This window comes from Zonotrichia leucophrys, chromosome 1A, assembly GCF_028769735.1.
Source record: "Zonotrichia leucophrys gambelii isolate GWCS_2022_RI chromosome 1A, RI_Zleu_2.0, whole genome shotgun sequence".
Classification (NCBI taxonomy): Eukaryota; Metazoa; Chordata; class Aves; order Passeriformes; family Passerellidae; genus Zonotrichia; species Zonotrichia leucophrys.
The window spans coordinates 47,077,150-47,100,263 of NC_088170.1; the positions used below are offsets into that span (position 1 = coordinate 47,077,150).

The 23,114-nt window shown below is 36.6% G+C and overlaps 1 protein-coding gene across 3 annotated transcripts in view; it reads left to right on the plus strand.

Annotated features, from left to right (window-relative positions):
- MDFIC (MyoD family inhibitor domain containing) overlaps positions 1–23,114 on the plus strand; it is a 51,974-nt gene that overhangs the window by 18,774 nt on the left and 10,086 nt on the right. For all 3 annotated transcript variants that reach the window (XM_064702677.1, XM_064702678.1, XM_064702679.1), the window contains exon 4: positions 17,018–17,293. In XM_064702677.1, coding sequence (XP_064558747.1) covers positions 17,018–17,293 — 276 coding nt within the window. The remainder of the gene's footprint in view (positions 1–17,017; positions 17,294–23,114) is intronic.

Here is a 23,114-nt window from a genome sequence, read left to right on the forward strand (position 1 = left end):
AGCCTTTCCCTTTGATCTTCACTTTACCCTCTCCTGGGTAGAGAGGGATTTTCACAGGTGGCTGTACTGTTATAGTTACACTCTTCAGAGTCTGGCTGGGTCTTTGGTGTTAGCCTGGAAAAAAGGATGCTCAGGGGAGACCTTATCACTCTCTACACCTGCCTGAAAGGAGGTTGTGGCCTGGTGGGAGTTGGTCTCTTCTCCCAGGACAAGCAAACACAGTCTCAAGCTGCACCAGAGGAGGTTTAGGTTGGTTAGAATTTCTTCCCAGAAAGGAAGATCAGATGTTGGAATGGACTGCCCAGGGAGGTAGTATTACCATCCCTGGACGTATTTAAGGAAAGACTGGACATGGCACTTAGGGCCATGATCTAGTTGACATTGTGGTGTTCTGTCATAAGTTGGACTCAATGATCTCAGAAGTCTTTTCCAACCTAACTGATCCCATGTGTTTCTGTGTTTGCAGAATGACCTGAGTGTTGCTGTAGTAGTCCCTTGTATGAGCTGCTGCCAGGTGTATTTGTTTTCTGTATACCCTCTTCCCTTCAACTCTACATTGCATGCTGAAAGGCAATGCAGCTAATGATGGTCTGAGATAGATGAGGAATCTGTGTACTTTGTTGTCACTCCATGTCAAGAGATAACTTTTTGCTGTTGTTGATCCATTTACAGAACAGTAGTCAAACTTAAACTGTTCCAGATGGCCATAAGATAGGTGTATGTATTCTGCATATCACTAATAGCCAGAATTACTTGGAGCCTTTTAGTTTCTGTTTTAGTTTACTTGTGATTCTCAAAATGTTATCTGAATTTATGGTCTGAGGCTGAGGAAGTTTGGATGGCAATAATCACCAGTAACAGACAAAGGTGAAATTCTTTAAGTAGTGTGAAGATTACTGTGCTTGCTGTGTTTGGGCCTGAAGTAAATTGTATCTGTATTTCAGAATATTTTCCGTGTTTAGTATTGGTACTGTCTCAGAATTAATCATGCTGCTATGCCTATATGGGAAAGAATAGTTATCTTCTTTTTCTGATTATTTCCTCTTATAGGGAAAAAAGTAGAATATGCTTGTAATAGCTCCTTAAAGAGGAGGAATAAGAAAACTCTTGACTGCATTCTATGTGAAATATTATACTACCAAGCCAATGAGTCAGTGTGGTTTTACTCTTCTGTTTTCAGTACTAACAGTATTTAATTAGCCATATTTAGCAAAGAAAACACTAAATTACAAAGTGTAAGGAAGTGTCATTATCTAAGACATACTTTGAGGAACCTGTCTGCTGGCAAAAATGTCATGGATTTAAACCATGGCAAAAGTTCTTTTTTTCTTGTTTTAGATTTAATTTTGTATTTGCTGTCTTTGGTGTGAAAAGCATGGTGCAGGTTTATAAAGGTCAAAGGCAGTATATTGTGTTTACATCATAATAATGAAATAAATTCTTGAAAATAGAAGGGTCAAAATAGTTCTAAATATTTTTTATTTTTTTATTTACTGATAAAAAAGTGAAAGAGGGGGAGAGGGACTCATGGTGACAGGATAAGCCTCAGCTAAGTAATCATAGTTAAACATTTTTCTTCTTTATACAGCTACATAGAGTAAAGGGAGATCTAAATACTGCTTACTTCTTATGCATTCTGATAATATGAGACCTGTAGTGCAAAAGAACCCCCAAGTACCTTTCTTTGAAGGTATTTTTATAAAAGACAAGGAGAAACAGGAGCCTATGACCTGTTGGTGTCTTGTTGTGGCGTGGCTTTCTATTTTCCCTTAAAAGTTTTTTCATAATCCAAACCCAAGGAACCTTTTGACAAACATTAAAATGTCAAACAGCTGTGCTCATTCAGGCTATTTCTAATACCAATTTTTAAAAATCATTTTATTGGCAAAGTAGGTTTCCACATATATTGAGGCTTGATTTAAGAAAATGGTTGATTATTTGATACCTGCGCCTTAACTCTTTTTGAATAAACTGAAGTGTTCTGGTGTGTGAGAAAGGTTTTTGTGTGGATACTGCTCTTGAAGTTTGTGATTATAAAATGCAAACTCATACATCCTACCAGAAGAACTTTTCAAATTCTGTTTTGAATCATCGGACCCATGATTTTTAGAGGCTTAAATTTTACTTGTAAACTTTCTTCCCTCAAATTGTATGCAGTATCTCAATTATCATGTTTTCTCTTTGAACTATAAATATTATGACGCTTGTTTGGAGAAAATTTAGCAATGCTAATGTTAATTACAGCAGAATTTCAGCTAAGAGACTTTTTCCTCTTGCAAAGGTTCCTCACATTTAAGAGAGTTTTATTGATTTATAACTCAAACTTAAGGTTGTATAATGTTTGCATAAAATGTCAAGAAGTTTACTTTTGAGACAAGTCAAGTAGAGCAAAGAGTTAGGCAAACCTATTAAAAAATGGCCTTTGAGTCAGATTTGACCTTCAGGGCAAGTTTTTGCTACTGAGAGCATAAACTATTGCCATTCTTTGGCAGATCAGGGGCAAGCCTGTCTTCGGGTACAGTAACTCGGAAGTACATCTTCAAAAATAAAACCTCTTAGCCAGTTAGAAGGCATCTACCTTTCCCAGTCTCCTTTCTTCAATAGGACAGGTGCATATTTTGACTGTATTCCATCAGTTGCAAGTTGAAATAAAATTCACATTTTGACAGAAAAGCAATGAAAGATTATTGTGCTAACCAGAACTGGCTGTGAAAGCAGTGTCAAACCAGAATGGAGCATCCTTTAGGACTGTACAATTCAGGAATACAGGAGATCAGTGAACAGTACTCTTTTTGCTTGAATTTCAAAATGAAAGAAAATAAGATTTGGTGAGATGATTTGGGATTAACCTGCCTGGAAAAACTTTTCTGAGGGATCAACCTCAGTTTTTCACAGAGGTGATGCAGAAAAATATTTAGATGGTGAGGCAGGATACAGAGTAACCTTGGATAGTGTACATGCAGTTTTCTTATAGGTGACTTTATCAAATTACACAATCTCATTTAGTATTTTGCAGCTCACTTTGTAAGTATGACTTTGTGAAGTATTTCCCTGCTTCAATATATATATATATATTCTTTTTACTGTGTGGTGACTTTTTAGTGATGAGTCACTGCCATATTTATAATGTAAAATCAGTGTTGGTAAATATTTTTATCCAGCAGTAGATAGATGATTGGGTGGCACTGTACATTAATCACGCTATGAAGTAACTGACAGAATACATTCAGGCAGCTGGAGCAGCTGTAAGGTCTCTGTGCTCCCTGAGAGTCTTCTGCACAGCCCTTCTGAAGCTGTCCTGTGCTGGATCAAATCCTGGAAACTTGCAACTAGTGTGAGTTTTGTATTTACAACAAATAAGACAGTGTTTAACTTTGGAAATATGGAAGGGAAAAAAACAACTCAGAACACTTTTTAAAGGAGGAATTCTAGTAAAAGGTACCTGGTTTTTATCCACTCCTCTTCTTGTTCCACTCATTTGACTGTTACTTGATATACTTCTCGGTCCACTTGATTTTCTGATTCCCATTTGTAGCATGGTGTTATGTCTGAGGAATCTTTTTCTTACAGTTTAGTTGACAAACTCAATTTTAAGTAAATCACTATTTGGTTTTGACTGTTTGTGTTATTATAGAACATCTGCTACTCTAGCATTTTCAGAAGAACAGAGAGAGATCCCATTTGCTGGGCTATGCTCCCTCCTTGAACAAGAGAAAATAACTTGGCAAAAGCTTTTGTTTGTTATTAAATCAGCATCCACACCAGGAATTCTGCTGTGATAGCTGGAATAGGGCAAGAAGTTCCAGTCTCATTATTTATATTTTGTTGAATTTTTTTGGAGCAGGTCCTTATGTAAAAGGAGAGAAGACTTGCTTTCAAGCACAGGGAAGGTTGCCATAGAAAATATATTTTACTTTCAAAACTTGGGGATAGAAGTGCATTTCATGATGGCTATAATGGAAAACTATTGATTTTTTAAAAAAACTCCTTAGAATTTAGGGTAATTTTGGAAGAAAGTAAAGGGTGCGTATCAGTGATATGGTGGAATCAAAGTTGGAGGAATGCTGAAGGTTTGTTCCCATTTTTAATAAATTATTCTGTATCCTCTTTCTCTTATTTGCCTTTATAAAGTAAAAGAATAAAGAAAGGACTGGCCCATCCCTCTAATAATTCTGATGCCAAGCCATTTTTCTCTTTTCTGTTTGTAAAATTTTCTCTAGTACCCCTTTTTCCTATTTTTGTTTGTTTGTCTATTTGGTTGCTTGAAGAGTCCTTTGTTTCCCCACTTCTTTCTCAAATACAATGGCAAACCTGTAAGCAATGACAGCAAGGTTGTGCTTAGAGGTTGACTGAAAGTATCTTAAAGTGCTTCAGTACAAAATCCTGTTTCAGCATCTATGTGTTAACATCAACATTTAAGCTGGTTTTTAAGCAGCAATGACCTTTTCTGTATTAGCATGAGTAATCTGACTATTGGAGAGCTAACAGTGAATTTTGTAAAGATACTGTGCAATTCAGGCAAAGCCCCCAGCTGTTAAATTTTACAACACACTACGAAACTCAGCTTCTAGAACCATGTGATAATATGAGATTTAATTTTTCATAAAATAAAAAAAAAAATTAACCTGGTGTTAGTTTGTAGTTACTGACAAAAGCAGAAAGTTAAAGACTGAAAACTGGGGAAGCCAATAAAAAGCATGTATTTAAAAATAAAACATTGGTAATTTTTGAGTAGGTTGGCTTCTCTCTTTGTACTGCACTGTAGAGAAACAGGGATTTTTGGCTGAATCATCATAATGCTAATTAAATAAAAGGTAGTAGGGAAATATTCCATAATGATTTGTTAGTTCTAGCAGCCTCAGAAAATGTTATGGCACAGTAAAATGTAGCCAGTTATACTCAAGGACATGAAAGAAAAGGGTGCTGGAATGAATTCCAAATGGCAGATAGAATGGCAGATTGCCAGGACTCTCCAGAAGAGTGGATATGGTGGCATTAAGAACAGTGTAGTTCTGCCCCCGTAGCAGTTGTTTGAGTGGTTCCCCAAGTGTTTTTGTTTGGGGCCAAGAAGTGCAAGTGAGGCTGCAGTGTTTGCCAGGCAGGGAAAAGCTGCACGGTACAGGGGCAGTTTGGCTCACCTCTCACCAGCCTGGTGATGCTGGGAATGCTTTTGTGGCTGAAGGCTTGTATCAGCAGCGAGGGAAGGTGGGTTGTGTTTGATGTGGTTGCTGTGCTGTGCGTCGGATCTTTGTGGGTAAGACAAGCTTGCTGTCTCAGCTGTGACTTCTTCAAAGCTTTTAAACTGTAAAGGACAAGAAAAAGTAGCTAAATTCTAATGCTTTCACTTAAAATGATGTTTCTTTTCTTGAAATCCTTCAGCTTACTGTAAAAACTTGTAATAAAATGTTTTTAAAATGCATAAATGGACATTTTTCAGTATTGCAAATAATACTGACCCAGCATGGATTTCATTTCTGTATCTGCACTCCATTAAAAAAAAGTAATTGTGATTAGTGCAGAAGGATTTTTTTTTTCTGTGAATAAAGAGAAGTATGTCTTCTAAGACAAAACAAAAGGTTTCAAAACCAAACAAAACAACTGTGTTGCAAAAAGCACCGATTCCAAGCATGGAGCTAATTCAAATTTAAATGCTACTTAAAAATATTTTAAACCCAAAGATGAACCAAATAAACTTCAGTGGGTCAAATTGCATAGTTTTGTAAGTTGAAAGAACTGTTCTTAATAGGGAATGAAAATAATTCCATAGGTACTGTTGAATGCTTTTAAACACGCTGGAATGAGAATAATCCCTATCTGCATGTTAGAGATAAAAACTAGTATTTTGCTGTTAATATCGTTTGGACACAACAATTTCATAGGGAATTATATCTTGTTTCATGAACAGAGTGGAGAATCAGAATTTTAGCTCAGTGGTGGAATGAAAGAAAAATGTTTTACAGGTAATTTCATCCCATTAAAACAATTTTTCTATTTTTTCAACTAATCTGATGCTGTCCTATTGAGGTAATGCATTTGTTTCTCTGAATTTTTGCACTTGTTGCTGTTGGTCACTGATGTGGCACTGTATTTTTCTAACAGGACAGATTTGTAACTGTGTGGCTGAGATATCAGAGCTTTCTTATGTATTGTTTGAGCAGCTTATGCTTTGCTTCCTTTCAGGAAACCAAGTGCATCGTTTTTACAGGAAGTTTGGTTTACAGCAGGCACGGTCAGCAGTCTGACTTTTGCTCTGCTCTAAGGGATGGACCCGTGAGCAACTGGCAAAAGCTCATTTGGTTTTTGTTTTTATTGCTATATTGAATTCATGTAATCGAGGTCATTATGAAAACTTGGCCAGGATGTGTGGGTTTTTCCAGCCAAGTCAGAAAGAGGTCTTGCTGGATCATTTTGCTAGAATGTGATAAATAAGCAGTTTAGTAAAAAATAATTGCCTTTTTTCCTTAGTATTGGTGACGATGATTGTATGTTCAGTACATTCAGTGTTGACTTTGACACACAAAGCTCTGAGTTGAAAAAGGTTTATGTTCAGAAAGACTCTGTTGCCTTTTCCCTTGGCATATGAAACAACTGGTTTTGAGTCAAAGTTAAACTGCTGTCGGGTGGGGTGGGGAAGGGAAAAGACAGCTCTGATACAGAGATTCAGCCTTTTAGTCCATGGTTGCTTGTAGATTTTAATCTAGGGAAGAAAAAAAAAGAATATAGGTTTTTCAAGGACTCTAAAAAGAGCACTTTTCAAAGTATATTCTCAAGAATCTTACATGTAGAGCTTTCACAAAAATATTTTGGGTTAGATGGTGCCTTGTGACTTCAAGGTACACCAAAGAGTTACTTCAAAGGTGGAAAAAGAACTCTCATTTCTGGGTCATCCTGATGCCAAGCTGGTGCATTAGTGGCATACAGCCGCCCTTGAGACAGCCTTGGTGACAGGAGCTGTGCCTGGACTTTTTGTGTGATTCAAAATCCTTTGGTGACCTGAGGTCCCTGGAGTGCTTTGGGATGGGGAAGCCCCACTCATCCAGCCCATGGACTCAGACACCTGGTGGTTTGGTGAGAGGTATCCTGTGCCCATCTGCTGGACCCTGCTTGCCATAAGGGAATTCTTGCAGCTGAAGAACATCCATAAATGAGACTAAAGCTTCTCAGTGTGTTGCCTGTGCAGATAGATGCTGCTTCTCTTTCTCCTCACACTTTGCTTTTTCAGGATCAGGAAACAGATGGACATTTACTGCTCTCTCGACCATTTTTCGACATCTTTTTTCTCCTACTGGCAATCACTCTGTTAACTATGAAGTCTGCATTTATGAAAAGATGGGTCATGAAGAGTTATTATTGTGGACCTCAAGTCCTCACCCTGCTTTCTGACACAGAATTTTCATTTTCCATTGTGCTGCTAGTGCTGAGTGTGGCTGATTTTTGGCCTGGGCTCCAGGCTCCTCTCGGACCTTGAGTGGAAGGGGAGCTATTGCTTCAGGACTTGATCTCTGTATAAGTATAAAATGTTTATCTTTGTTATATTTCACTGCTTATCAACTAATGAGTTATCATTTAATTCTTTTCTTACTTGTAAAATCTGTAGCAAATGCTTCAGATTTGCTGGGATTTTACTTGTGATTTTTTTTTTCTTCTTCCACACTCTTTTCTGCTCTCACAGAAATAAAGTGGCTCAGCTCACTATGTATTATTTCTCTTTGTCTCCTTCCCTTCCAGTGTTCTCTTCTTCTGGCTAGTTCCTATAGGCTCTTTTTTCTTTTGATGTTTTTGCTCTACTATTGTTTTAATAATGTAAAATCCCAAGTTTTGGGTGTTATTTGGCATTATTGTCCATTTGCTTCTCTTGTTATATTTTTCTTGCAGCTGTGCTTTTTTTCTTTCTTTCTTTCTTTGGTTTTCTGGTACTTTGTATCAGCCAATGCCAAACTTAGCATCAGCTATATGTTGCAAGAAAGAATAGCAAAGAGAAAATAAATGGAGCAATGGAATCAAAAACTCAGTTATCAATTTATATATTACTATATTTGTATTCATGTTCTGTGTTTTCCTGCCATCTTTTAATATAATCTTCTCTGTTGCTGTTACTATGTTTTCACTTCTGTTTTTGATTTCTGCAATTAGTTTTGTTAATAGTAGCATTGGGTATTAAAATTGTAGAGATTGCAAAAGATGGTGCACTGAGAGCAGGTGATCACAACTGAGGTGGAACACTTTCTAGAATCTTCTGAAATTCTGTCACTTACGTGAGCTGAGGATTAGAAGTCAAGGGAGCAGTGAACATTAAGGAAATTGCTCATTCCAAGCATTTCCTTTTGGGTTCTTTTTAAAACCAAGTACAGCCAGTTTATATGCATTTTTTTTGTATGAGTTTCGCTGACCACTGTAATCTTGACATGTGCACACTTGATATATACGGTCAGTGGAAAATAAACCTGACCTCAGAATATCTTCATACTCAGAGATGAATGCTGTATGGGCTTGTCTGAGAAGCTGCTGCCTCACCATCCCACATTTTTTCCTGTGGTAAAACAGAGTCTAGTTTGTCAGTGGCTGCAGGGGTTTTGAGGAAGGCAGCAGGAGGTGCTGGAGGCAAGAGGACCTGTTTGTGCACTTGCTCAGGTTATGGCTGTTAATGACACTGAGGTTATCTCTCCTGACTGGTGCATCCTGCTGTGCCGCTTATGAGGCAAAACCCAGCAAGCCATATCCTGTTGTTTGGAGCTTCTCTTTGATGTTTTTTACTTTATTTGGGAGCAAGTAACACAATGGTGAGGGGCATCAAAACTATTTCAAATATTTGAGACTTAATGTGTCAAATTCCATGGGACATCAGTGTGTCTTTATGCAGTGGTACTACTGTATGTTGTAGCAGATACAAATAGCATAACTGCTGTAATGGCACCCCAACAGCTTGGATTACCTTTAGTGGTTGATAAACTTTCTTTTAAAGTTGGGGCTCCAGAAACAAAGCATTCTGTTCCTCAGTGAGATGGATTGTATTGCACTCCTAGTGCCCTTTATCATTTCAGAGCCCGTCTTCACATTTAGGAAATTGCTGATTATTTGTGTTGAAGAAATAGATCTATTTTAATGCATTAAGAATTAGCAAAAAGCTAATTCTCTGATTCTTAATGCACTGATTGTTCAGTTCTGAGATCCAGTGTTTTCAAGCCACTGTGTTTTATGAAAGAAAATGTAACAACAACCAGTCAAAAAAAAAAAAAAAAAAAAAAAAAAAGAACAAGTAGATGAAGATGTCTCTTAATAAATTACCTCTGTAGAAAACACAGGATGAAATAACTAAAGATCTCACCTTAAATAAGAAAAAAATCTTAAATTGTAAAAAAACCCCAAACCAACTTACAAACTAGCTGCAACAGCAAACAACTGAACAAGGAACTAGCTGCAGTAGTAACTAATGAATCTATTAAACTCCATAAATATGCCCTAGGAGTGTTGGATTGGAGATTAGGAGTAAACCTGCTATTCCACATGTGTGTGCAACTGCTACTACTGCAGTACATATTTGTAACACTATGAAACATAAGAGCAAATACAGTGCAATTCTTTTCCAGTCCTAGCAGAATGCTTGAGAAGAAAAATGGATGCAGAAATGTTGCAAGTGAAAAGTTTCTGGTAAAATTTCCTACTCTTGGATGAAACTTTATGTAGGGATTTATTCCCCAGGTGTATGGGTGCCTATTACCTATAATGCCCTGGTTTGTGTTTGGCTCTTGGTATTTTGTGGTGAGTTCCTGTTGTTTGTTCTCAAGAAACGACAAACTATGCTATAGTAAGAACTGTATTCAACTTTATGTAGGTGTAGTTTGACAATCAGTGCAGTATGTGAATTCTCTTTATTTCTAATTATATTGCGATCTACCAAAAATTCCTAGATCATCTGCAAAGTTTACCATAGGTGACAATATTTGCAGTCTCAGAAAAAAACATTGCTAATGATGGCAAGATATGTTCGATAAAGAAGAATAATTTACTGACAATCTTGAAATTAGAAGCCAAAGGGTATTTTGATTCTGAGATAATTTTTACAAGATAGGTAACTAAAAATGTTAGGGGTTTTACTCAGTGTAGCAAATATTTAAAATTTGCTGTTGCAGTCATTAAAGAAAATCAGTGGACATTTGTTCATTTTGTGGAATCACATCAGGAAGGATGTAGGATTTGTAAATAGAGAAAGTCACCCCATATTGCCAGTTGGAATGCTTTTCAACTTTGTAAACCCTGGCTACGAGCCCTTTTCATGCTTCCCTGTGCTAACCGCATCTCTCTGGGTATGTCAAAGACATCTTTATACAATTCCTGCAACCCTTCAAACAGTGTGTAAAGTCCTGCAGTGCTTCCAGAGGAAGGCACTGCAGGTGTCTTTGCACAGATATAAGAGTACTTTGGGCACTGTCTTGTGCACTTGTGTTGCTTCTCAACCCATAGACACACATGCACACGTTTGCCATTCTTGTCCACCTTTCACCAAGTGAAAGCTGACAGGATAAAATGTCTTTTCCCTTTGTCCCCTGCCAGCCTTGTTTCTGTTATACCAGGTGTTCCCTGGATGTGCTCTCAGATGTATTCTAACAAAGTGCTCTCAGTGTGGGTCCTGTAAAACTCGTACCAGCAATTTTACTACAGTATTTTCATTACAAAGGACATCCTGTTTCATAATAATATATTGTATTCATTTTGAAGATGTCCTCATGTCTTACAAGAAGGAATTCTAAAAAGGTGGTTGATGCTGTTAGTTGATACTTTGTTTTCCTTGTAAAGTCAGCATGGTATAAAAAATTCAGTGTAAAAAAATGATTTTAAAAGATAGATGGTGCCTTGATGGTACCTTGTTATTTAGTTAATGTATGCCTTCTGTGATATGGTAGCTGCAGTATATGCTATTTATGTCCCAGAAAATATTCAAAAATAATTGCTGACAAAAGCCACTTCACAGGTTGACTCAGAGGTACGTCTTGTAATCTGAATGTTAATATTCTGGATAGCTAGACAGAGAAAGCTATTGATGTAGTTTGAAGATCATATTAGAGACTAGTCAGGATTTAGTTAGAAAGTGGGGATGGAGAAGGATTGAGATACTTGAGTTCTTCCAGTTTCAGTAACATTTTATGCTTATTGAGCCTATAACATACAATATATGATTTTCTTGAAAAGTTAAGATTTTTTTGCTTGTCTGTGAGAAACATTGCCTTTTATATCTAAAGAATTTATGTTTTCTCCAGAAGTAATTTAGAAACACCTTAATTTTACTGTAGAATTCAGGCAGCCCTGGTTTTACTGTGCAATCCTTGACTGCCATCTGCTTTATTTTCCCCCTTATGCTTAAATCAGTGTTGCAAAGAAGCACTGATAAAAACCAGAGGCCTGATTCTTACCTCTCTTACATATGGTCTGTTCCATGTGATCCATGCAGAGGGAGTAGGAGCAGTGTCCACTGAGATCAAACAGTTCCTCCAGCTCAAATTAATTTGTAGATCTTGACTTTCAGTGTTAGTGGAACCAATCAGGACCTCTGTATTTCCAAAAAAACTCATCTTCCAATTGTAGTTGCAACCTTTTGGGGAAGAGAGAAGGGTTAAGAATACAGTGAAACAATATGATGTATTTTCTCAATGTTTGAAAATGCAATTACAGTTTTTACAACCAGGAGTTGTGCATTTTATTCTTCTACATCCACCTGCAAAAATACTGTTACTGTGGCCTGATTTGTCATCATAAACTGTTGTGTCATACATAAGGAAAAAAATTGTTCTTCCCTCTCTGGGTGTGTAGTCAGATAACTCAAGCTGTAAACTGGAAAGTTTTTTTTCCATCACTTTCATTGGCCAGACTAGCAAAACTCCACAGATGTCTGTATCAGCTGCTTTGGAATTGCTTTTGATGTGATTAGGCTACTAATTAACTGTCTCAGTTCTTCTCTCCCGCCTGATGTTTTGTTTTGATTCACTTTGACTCAGAGGAGTCTGCATTCAGTGTGTGTTTGTTTTTGTGTTTTGTATAAAATCCCTAATGATAGCTTAGACTGTCTTCTTTTGGTCCTCTTTTGGTTGAGAGTTTCCCTCTGTTGACATACATTTTCCTCTTAAATGCATGCATCAGAATTTTTCTTTTAAGAACAGCTGGGACTTTGCAAGGTGTAAATCAGTGTTCAGTCAGGGTGCATATCTATGTGAATATTCATTTAAAGTATGCTAAGAGTTTTACAGTCTGAAGGAGAATGTGCATAGTTACTTCAAAACCATCAAAAACCATAATAAATGTTTACTACTTGAATTCACCAGATAATAACCTTACAATTAAATTATTGTGCAAAGTCAGTTAAATAACAGCAGAAGTCACTGTATTAAGGCCCCCTTTGCAAGGAAACCAACAAAAAGGAGGTGTGAAACACGCTAATAGATTATATGCTATAGCAATATATGGCCTTTTTATTGCTTTTCCAAGGCAGCAGATTCATGTGCAGTTATTACTACCTGTATTATCTGCTAGTTTTCTATCAAAAAAGATTCAGTCTATTGAATCATTAATCCAATATTTATCATTCTTATTGAAAATCCACTAGTGTTAGCACTGTATAAAATATTGACTTAAATCTACTGGTTTTGCTAAAGATTAAAAACATATTAACCTGAAAAGCATGGTATTTCTTAGGACGTTTTGAAACTACTCATTGTAGATGTTTGAAATGACAATTTTTCTGTGTTGTCTGAGGAATGATTTTTTTCTTAAATCTTTAACATATAGTAAGTGACCAGTACCATCCTGATTTGATGATGCTGAATGTTCATCCAACACACATTTGAAATTTTGATGTGTGTTGCATTAGTTAGTGAATATCAAGAATAACATTTTTGCTCATACATAGAGTGTAAAATGGGATCTTTTGTAGCAGCACACGGCCTGTTTAGAATGATATAACAGGCGCTGAATGTTCACATATCAAACAAAATGCCATCTTTCTGTAGAAAAGAGGTGTCAAAAAGTTTCTTTGTACCTTTAACGCATGTGATTATGTAGTACAAAATGCAGAGTTTGTAAAATTTCTTGAATATACAGGCAAAAAATGAATAATTCAAAACAACTCATAAGTTCTACATTCTATTGTATCTTTTATAACGCAGGCAGAAGATAGCATTGTGTTCCCAGTAGAGCTGAATTTGCACAAGTTACACCTCGGAAAATGCCAGATGGTCTATGGTCTACTTTTGAGAGCTGTCACATATGTAAAGATTTGAAAAAAGAAAGACAGCTGAATGAGAGCAGTGGATCATTAAAGAGAGAGTGAGAGTCCCTGGGTATCACTGTGTTTTAAGAAGCATTGTGTCGTTCTCCATATTACACCTTTTTTTTTTTTTTTTTTTTTTTAAGATATACACAACCTTAAAAAATAAGGCAAAAATATTTCTGTTCTAAACTGAGTAGTTGTGGTTTAATCTCGGAACTGTCAATTGCTTTTGTTCTTTATGCTAGAATGCGGTCATATGGTTCCTAATTGGTTTCAAGTGTGTTTTAACCATAAGATTCAAGTCTCCCTAGTGCAAAATTATCAATAAAGTTAAAATAAATTTAAATTGAGATAACTAATCCATTTGGGGTTTTATTCCATTTTGATTTGACCTGCGTATCACACGTGAATACTGTAAAGCCAGTCAGCTAAAAAGTTGTATGTTAATGCTAAAAGATGCAAGTAAGGGTACTTTGGGAACAGGATTACTTAATAAAAAATTAAAATAATAAAAAAAAAGATAGAAAAGTCCCTAAACCATTAGTAAAAATAATGATAAAATCAAAAGCCTGTAACTGTTCAGATTTCCAAGTCTTTCCATTCATCCACAGTTTGACAGAAACACACCTAATTTTAAAGAATGAATTTTGGATATTTTGTCAAGTTCCCATGTTGTAGCAAAGCTCCCAAAATATATAAACAATTTGTAAACTGCCACCACCAATTTAAGTGGCTTAGATAAAGGTCATAGATGTCAGTTTTAATATGTCATTCAGACATAGAGAATTTTTCGAAAAGTCTGTTGCTCTTGTTTATTGAGGAAGGTTAACTGCTCCCCAGCAATTCTAGTTCATTGGTACAACTGCACTCCACAGCAGGGAATCATAAGCAATGCAGGGTGAGGAAACATTACATGAAATGTGAAAAACACTTTTCCTTAATTACAAAATGCATTTAAGTTGGATAGTGAAGATAAAACTATGGGGTTCTGTAGATATAAACACTGAATTTTAGAGAGTAAATTTTCATTTCTGGTATTGGCAAAGATTTATGACTATTTTGCACATACATGGAAAGAGAATCTACACAAAGGGTTCCTGGTAGTATACTTTTAATAATATTTATTCAAATAGGAGAAAATTCCACAAAAATTTGGTTTGGAATGTTTATGAGAGTTTGGAAATGTTAACTAAATATATAGTGATGCATTAAGTTTTAACTTTCATATTTTTCAGATTCTGTACTGTATTAGTGTATAACTGTGAACCTCATATAAAGTGTCAGCAAGTTCTCTTCACAGTCTAGTCGGACAAAACAATCCTTTTCCAGCCTGAGAACCAAGGATGCCATTGCAGCTTCAGGCCCCAAAAGTGTAAACAACAGGGAATTGAGGAGCAATCTGGGAGGATGGAACTGCATAACCTGAAGCTGTAATTGGACAACTAACCCCAATATGTAAATGGAGCAAAACCTCTAAAAGTGTGAAAAACTGTGACCCAGGGTCCATCTTGGGTGTAGTCTCAGCCAGGCTCTGGTACTGCCCAAGGTATATCCTTTGAAGGCCATTTAATAAACACCTGCTTTATTCCTTTAACACTGTCTAGCCTCTGTTCTAGGTAGCCTCTCAAGGCATCCATAGCCCAAATTGCATTCCAAAGGGAAGAAAGTGCCTTTCTTATGCTTCTGTTCATAGATTTTACAAACACTAATGCAAAATTGAAGGAGAAGCAGTTTCAGAGTTGTCAATAAAAAAGCCTTTGGGTACCAGTTACTTCTTCAGGTCTCAGATAGTGTGCTCCTGTTTTGTTGGCTTGGAGGTTTCTGAGCAGTTACTACTGGTAATGGAAAGGAATGATCTTTGATCTTTGTATTCCCTGTAATATCTTCGGGGAGTCTAAAACATGAATGTTTCCCCCAGCCCTCTCTTTCTCTCCTGCAACAGAAAATTATCACTTTGGTCAAGTAGGTTCAAGCAGGGTTACTTTGACCTAGATAAATGTGGGCAGTCAAGGCTATCTTCTGAAAACGTTAGTGGCATTGACTAAAATATCAAGTGGCAAGAAAAGCATGAACCAGTTCATATTTAAACTATTATGAAAAAGAATCCTCTGTTACCTGTGAGCGTGACCAGAACATAAAGTTTAAGATTTGTGTGAAGTTTAATCTGGAAAAGTTCATGATTGTGGAGAAAGCAATATGAGAGCAGTGTTAGTGTTCTGGATAAAAGGAAAGCATTGGGGGTTTGTTAGGCAAATTTAGAACTGAGTCCTTTTAGAGACCATCTTGGTCTGTTTGTCCTAGTAGTATTTATTGGAAAATTTGTTAACTTGTACCTGAAGTGATCGGTGGAGTAGTTTTTTTAAGAACAAGCTACCTATAATTATCTATATATATTTTACCTTGATACTGTGAAATCATCAGAAAATGGATATGAATCATCTGAAAAGAGAATGAACTGCAGCATTGTTTTTTTTTTACTGCTGGCACTAATTCCTCGTCCCTTGGGTATCTAATAGAATCTGGACTTCTTCTTTGACGTAGCATTTTTAAATAGGTGAAGATTGGACTGTCTGGAAACCTCTTTATTTCCAAGCATGATGCAGTGTTTTGATTAGGAGAGATGATTGGGCTGATACTTTTTGATTGTGAAATCTTGTTGTGTTACTGTGTTTACAGTTTAATTAGTTTTCCCCATGAAATCTGCATGATTTTTTCTAAATAAGAATTGTTACATTGAAACCACTTTTCTTCATTACTAAGCTTTACATTAAAAAGTTATGCATATTTTCTTTAGTTACAGACTAAAGAATACATAGGAAATCCCTTTCCATGTTACAAATATTCTCCTTTATGATACATTAGCTCAACACAAAATGGCTGAGTTTCACACTTACTCATTAGGATGAGTTGATAGCATGTACTCTTGGAGACTTAGCCAGGTCACTGCAGATTCTTGCCTTGACAGGGTTTTTCTTTTTATTCCTTTGACCATTTAAATGTTTTCATTAAATTCCGAACTGGCCCATTACAGCCATTTCTTAACTTGTGATTCTGAGTTGAAAAATGCAGAGGCGGGGGGGACTCTGGCTTGCCACAGCTCCGTGGTGTTTGAATCCATGTTCTTTCTGGTTACCTCCTCCACAGAACCAGATCTTGGTTGGTTTTGTACTTCTCTGTAATCCATGAGCTCTATGATTTAAGCTCAAACTTGTTAGTTACCAGGATGTTCCTGTTCTTTGTTCATAATATGCTGGGTGGCTGAGTGTCAGGGGACCCCTACCACATCACTGAGGTTGTTTTCTGAATGCTGGCAGCCTGCATCTTAGCCCATTACTGGGGTCTGTATCTTTATTCTTACACTTTTTCTCTCATTTGGGTGTATTTCACACGTTATTAATTTGATTACATCAATACAAATTTATATCAGTTTTGCTACATTCCTTCCCAATCTTGACTTTTTCCCTTTCTTCAAGTTACTTGCATTATTTCTCTGTGTAGTTCATAGAGCTTTGCAAGCCTTTCCTTGGATTGTCAAATGGATAATCAAGGTCTCATGAAGATGTGACCTGCTTTTTGAATAACTAATAATTATTTTTAATCTAGAGATATTTTTTGCTTTATTGTCTTGATGGGGAATGTTAACTTGTCAGTCTGTTTTTAGATCAATAAGAGCAAGGAAAGTTGCATTCCCAGTCTAGCCTAAAGTGGTCAGTTATCAATTTGCAATTTAAATGAACCCTTTCTTTCTTGTTCTTTAAGCACAACCTCAACGTTTGCCTCAGCCAAATGCTTCAGCACTGGAAAGGAGTGAGGAAGAAAGTGGCAAAATCCAAAATGGCCATGTGGGTCTGAGTAATGGAAGTGGAATTCATAATGGGGTCAAGCATATGCCTGCAGACAACAGAAAGCTTTCGTCTCCTGTTTCAGAAAAAATGCACAGAAAAATTCAGTCCACCTTGTCTGTCAACAGCAACAGCAGCAAGAAGAGTAAAATAAGCTCTGTGTTTTCTCAAAAGCCAGGTACCTCACCAGAAGGTAAGCTGATATTCTTACTAGAAAACCCAAACTGAATAAAGACCAACCAAACCTCAGTAAAAATTATACAATCAACTGAAAATAATTGAAGAGTGTGACTCATGCTCCAGAAGCAAACAGAATTTATTGAGATAAAAGACATGCTTCTTTCGAAAAGGAAAATATTAAGTATTTGAAGGAAAGGGAAGGAATGGGAGAGTTCTTGCTTTTGACATTTGGTCAACATGATCTGATAATGTTTTAGTCTCTGTACTTAGTATCCTGAACTGATAGAAATTCCTGTCAACATTGTCACACGTACATCAGAAAAAAACCCATTAAAGTACTACTAATTCAAGTCATAGTAAATATTTAAATCCAGTAATGGCAGGCTCTGGGAGGGTAGACTTTGCTTTTGAAATGTTCTGTTAGCTGATATCCTGACTAGCTGTGAGGTCTAAACACTAGATAATAAAACAGTGACCTGTGCTTCAGTGTTCAGTGTGCCTTATGCTATATTTGGGATGTAGATAATGCGCACGAAAAAGCTTCATATTCCTGCATAACTTAAATAAGCAAAAGTAAATAATTTCTCATGTTTTAGCTATGTCTCTATGCTCTCACTTCTTGAATTTACACTTTAGGTTCCAGAGTTCCTGAGCTTCTCAAGCCACTGCCTTCCCATTAGTACTAATATACTCAATGGACTTTGCTACTGCCCTTAACAAGAGCTAGAAATTTTATTGGTTTGAGGCAGGCACAGATGTGACTGGTTAAGAAAAAACACCTCTAGAGGGAGGGGACAGACACAGATTCATAGAGAAATGGGAGATGGTAGTGTTCAGTGAAGTGGGGAAGATTCTCAGCCTAGATGAAAGGATGAGGGATCAGAAGGACCACATGTAGTGCCCTGAATGAAGCCTGACATCAGTGGAGTGACTCCTTTGGCTTCAACTACTTTAGTCAAACTTAGTGAATCTGTGTAGTAATATCAACAACAGCTTCAGTCAGACCCTTCCATGGGCTGGTCCCCCCAGCTAGTGTTTATTTTCATGTCTGTTTTCAAGAATCTATTGTTACTTTTCTTTTGCACTCTTAGTCCTCTAACATTTCTTTCCAAAGTCACAACTTCATACTTACTCTGTTTCCTTTTCTGTTTCGTGAAATATCCTTTTATCATTCTCTTTAGTGCACTTTGAAAAGACTGTATCTTAAGAATCCTAGATAGAGTCTATCTGTCATTTATCTGTTCATGTGACTGAAACAAAGTGCAGGCCTCTGAATTTAAGAAATCCAATCTCCAAAGAAAAAAAAACAAACTGTTGTTTCAGAGGCAGTGCCTATCCTGTTCATTCCCCTATACAATTAATTATGGCAAACATTTCCTTTATTCTTCTATAATTATCCTGTAACAAATACAGTTGTTGGGTTTTTTTTCCGTTTAATAACTGAATATCATTATGTCAAATTAAAAAGTGATTGAGGAGAAAATTATTAGTGTCTTAGATTTAACTTTAAATTCTAATGTATGATTTTAATATCCAACACAATTGTGTTAGCTGCCATCACACAATATTTTTATATGCAGTAGAAATTTTGTTATCCTTAAAGGCATATCTGATTAGAATATAGATCATTAAATAGTGTTGTCACATTGTATAACTTGCATTCTTTCAAAGCAGAGAAATACAGGATAGTCCTTCTTGTCACATGCAATTTCACAAGTCACCTAAGAGCTAAGGTTAAATAAAGTCAGCACTGTACACCTGGTATTGTAATGTCCTTTTGAATGTAAGAACTTGGATATATGCTCTGAGTAGCTTGTCCCATTCTGCAAATGTCTGCAGCTCTAACTTTTCTGTTACTCAGTCTGACCAAAGCCCAGGTTTTATCATGCAGTGATTAATGTCTGGTGTATTGGAATATGCCCATAAGGGAATATTTGTTTTTAAAAGTGATTTTCTGGTTTTGAAATTTATTTTGCTTTACAGTTCTCTGACAGTCATGTTTTATATTTGTGTAAACACATCTGCGTGCCCACATAAACAAGCTTTGTGACAGCTTCTTCAGTTTTTCAGTAAGGTACCCTATGGGGCTTCATGACAGAACGATAAATTATAAGTAGTATTCTTATCAAGCTGTTACCTCTCAGGAAGTATTAATATATACTTCATTTATTCTATCATCCCAATTTTTTAGAAGATGCACAATCAGAAAGTCTGGCAACAGTCAATTGAAATATTTAGATTAACACAAAGAAGAGTTGACTATTTAAAGGAAAAATGATTTATTGATAGCTTAAAAATAATTGTGTTATTACTACATGTCATGTTAACCCCTTATGACTACTTCTGGAAGACTGCATTACAAAAACCTGATATAATTAGCCCAGTTACTTGTTTAAAAGACTGTAATTGCATTTAAATCAGGAATATATGTGTATATATATATATATGGATATGCTTGAAAAATAAATCTAATCATACTAAGCCAGAAGAGTATATTATTAATTTCAGTGACTGAGGATTACATAGACATTCTTTCAAAATGTTTAATTTGAACCTAGCTTCTGCAGCTTCTTTGTATAATTTTTGGGCAAAGAGGCATTTTTCTGAGCAGTTGCCTCTTCTGATTCACTGAATTTCTGTAGAGGCTATTGACACAGCTTCCAGGAAGATAGAAAAGATACAAAGCTATTGAAAATTATCTGTGACATTGCTGAACTACTTGGCCTTGCTTTAATTTGTACCATGTTAACCTCATCCGCCACTGGTTACTGCAGAAGAGTTGCTGGGTTTGAATTTACTTGAAGGTGTGTGTTTGTAGTCAGGTACAAATAGTGTATAGTGCAATAATATAACTTCTAGGTAGTTTTAAAAATGGTCTTATGGAGAAAGAGACAAACTATATTTCTTTTGTACTGTGAGTAATAAATCACCTAAATAAACTCACCTGTTTAGTTTACTGTAGCATCCAGAAAGTTATAGTAGAAAGATGTAAGGTAAACTTGTACACTTTCAGATGTTTCAATTCACTATAATTTTGCTATTCCTTATGTAGTACCTTGGATTTTATTCTTTAATTGCAACCTTGTTTGGTTTTTTAAACCTGAAAATACACACCCTGTATTTTTACTTCATCTGCCTTGTCTTCCTCCTTGAGTGTTTTGATCTGTTGTCAGTCAGGAGACTAAGGAAATTAAATGAAGGAAGGTGGCCAGAGAAAAGGAATAGATTATGTCCTCAGAAGGAAGAGAAGCAAAAATTTTGTCTGTCAAGCTGAATTTAAAGTATAGGAAAGAAAAAATATTTTTCATTTTATCCTTCCCAAAAGCTGCATTCTTCTTGATTCTTCTTAAAAGACAAGATGGGAATATTTCTGGAGCACCATAGTTGGTTGTAATGCAAAGTTTGCCCTGATCTAGTACTTTGTTCTAGAATATTGTATCTGTTGACAGAACAGAAAGTCTGGAAGGGCTTCAAGCAGGATAGACTCAAGATACCTGATGGGTTTGTCCCCCATCCTGCACAGGAGCACATTTGGGCTCGTGCTTATTTGAAATGTAGCATGCTGCTTCACTGCAGATTTCAGTATATATACCAGAAAGCTAAATGAAGTTCAGTATTACTTTACCCTGGCTAGCACATCTGCCACTGAAGGTTGGTGCTGCTCCTGTTGGTCTCCAAAGTACTAGGCAGTCCTAACACAAGCTATGAAACCTCCCAGTCTGCCACCCCTCAAAAATTCACCCACCACAGTTAAGAACTCTTTTATTAATTGTTCCAGCTCAAAACTCCACTTCTGCTGTGGGTTATATCTTGTGAGCTTTTTGAGCTGAATTTGTGTAGGGAATGCTTAAAATGTAACAGATATTTTGGTAGCAGTAGTATAAAAGCTTTAAAAACTACTTTTTAAGTGAGTCTGTGGTATATGTGGCCATATCAGCATTGCAGAATATGCTGGTTAGAAACACTTTCACATCCAGTGAGACTTAGGAGATTGTGAGTGCAGTCACCAGTTCTGCTTTTCCTCCACATCTATTATTAATCCATATTGTCCCTGAAGAAATCTTACTCAGCTCCATAACTTACACTACAAAAAACCAAAGGAATGATGAAATAGTTGGAGTGTCACTCCTAAAGAGCAGTTTTTAAACACTGTTTCAGTTCTAAAGATTTTTCAAAGGGACTGGATAGGTTTCAGTGAATATTGGGAATAAAAAAATTTTTAGCTCAAAGAAATTTTAATAATATTTTGAATTATTGATGCCAGAGGTGTCACAGTACTTCCAAAATTCTGGTGTGTAGGCCATTAGCAAAGAGAATTGTAACTATTTTGCACCCGTTTATTATGAACAGTGGAGAAAAACACCTTGGAAACATAAAAAAGCTATTGTAAATGAGTAAAAAGGAAGACGGTCTAGTTGCTGCGTTCAGATGCAAAGTATCCAGAGCCCTGATGCAGATCCAGATGCAGACCTAGATGCAGACCTTTCCAGAGAAACTTACAGAAGAGAGGAGGTCTAAAGGAGACAGCAGAACACTAGATCTAGATGTCAGGAAATTAAGACAGATGAGTAACTGAATACACACATATGTGTATCAGAGTGATGGAAGGGAAGTAATAATGACATGCAGTTGGAGGAGGAAAGGAAAGTTGGGCAGGGGAAGGATGGAAGAGGAATCTAATTAAGGGAGTGAGGGGGCAAGGTAGGTGCTTATTATTTTCTAAAAACCAAACCAAGTTTTCATACCAAGTCCTTATGAAGCTTGATGTTATACATTTTTGAATCAGAGCAATAATTCATGAAAAGTTAAGGATGGAGAGAGGGAACACAGATTTTTATTTGTTTTTGACTCATTTCTGGTCAAGTTGTTGTGACCTCAGAAGTTACTGTGTTTGACAGAGAAATTCCCACAACTCCAATGACTTGATGATTTGAGTTTAATGTGGTACTTTACTCAAAAGGCTTTGAGCATACACAATTGCTGTATTCATTTGGAAACAGTAGATTGTTAAACTATGCTGAACAAACAGATCATGAGCCTGCCTCCTGTATGGACAGTGAGATCTCCATTCTTTCCTTCCCAGGCTTTCTAAATCAGAAAGGCAATAGAAGGCATCTGCTTTGCAATGGGTTTCTTTCAGGACGGGTCTTTAGGAAGTGCAATAAGGCTAGATGCAGAGGTGAGCTAGATAAGGAAAGCCTGCAGGATGGGGATGAGACTCTGGAGAAGGACAGCCAGTGCAGACTTGCCACCACTCTGAAGTTATCATTCATGCTTTCCCAGAAGCAGAGCCTGAAGGAACCTTCCTCAACTTGATAGACTGTGTTTCTTGTGCTGCTGAGCTTAGAGATGTGATGAACTATTTCACTGAAAGAAAGTGTGAATGTTTTTTTTAAATCCAGTGTTTAAAATTCAACATTTCAGGGTGCATTTGAACGAGACATCCCTCTCCTCCTCCCCCTTCTTTTTAGTATAATGCAACTTCATCTGTTCTAGATTTTGAACCACAGCATAGGGTAGGGGACACTATTTAACTCATGCTGCTGACCACATTAATTTATTATAATATCCCAAGTGGTACTGATGGCTTAACTGAGGATGAAGCAAATCCAACAAACATCCTTTGTGTTAAGTCAGGGTCTTAAGAGCCAGTAGGTGCATATACATGGAAAGTAATGTGTAGTTGTCTTAGCATGCTAGCAGACTTCTCTTTGAAGTAGGAGTGTTTTACTTTGGTTTCTATAACTTTATATAGGAAAAATGGTTTCCAGGAAATTTTCCTTTAGTGAGCATGATTTGCAATAGGATTGTTTTTTTTCCTCTTGAGGGACACC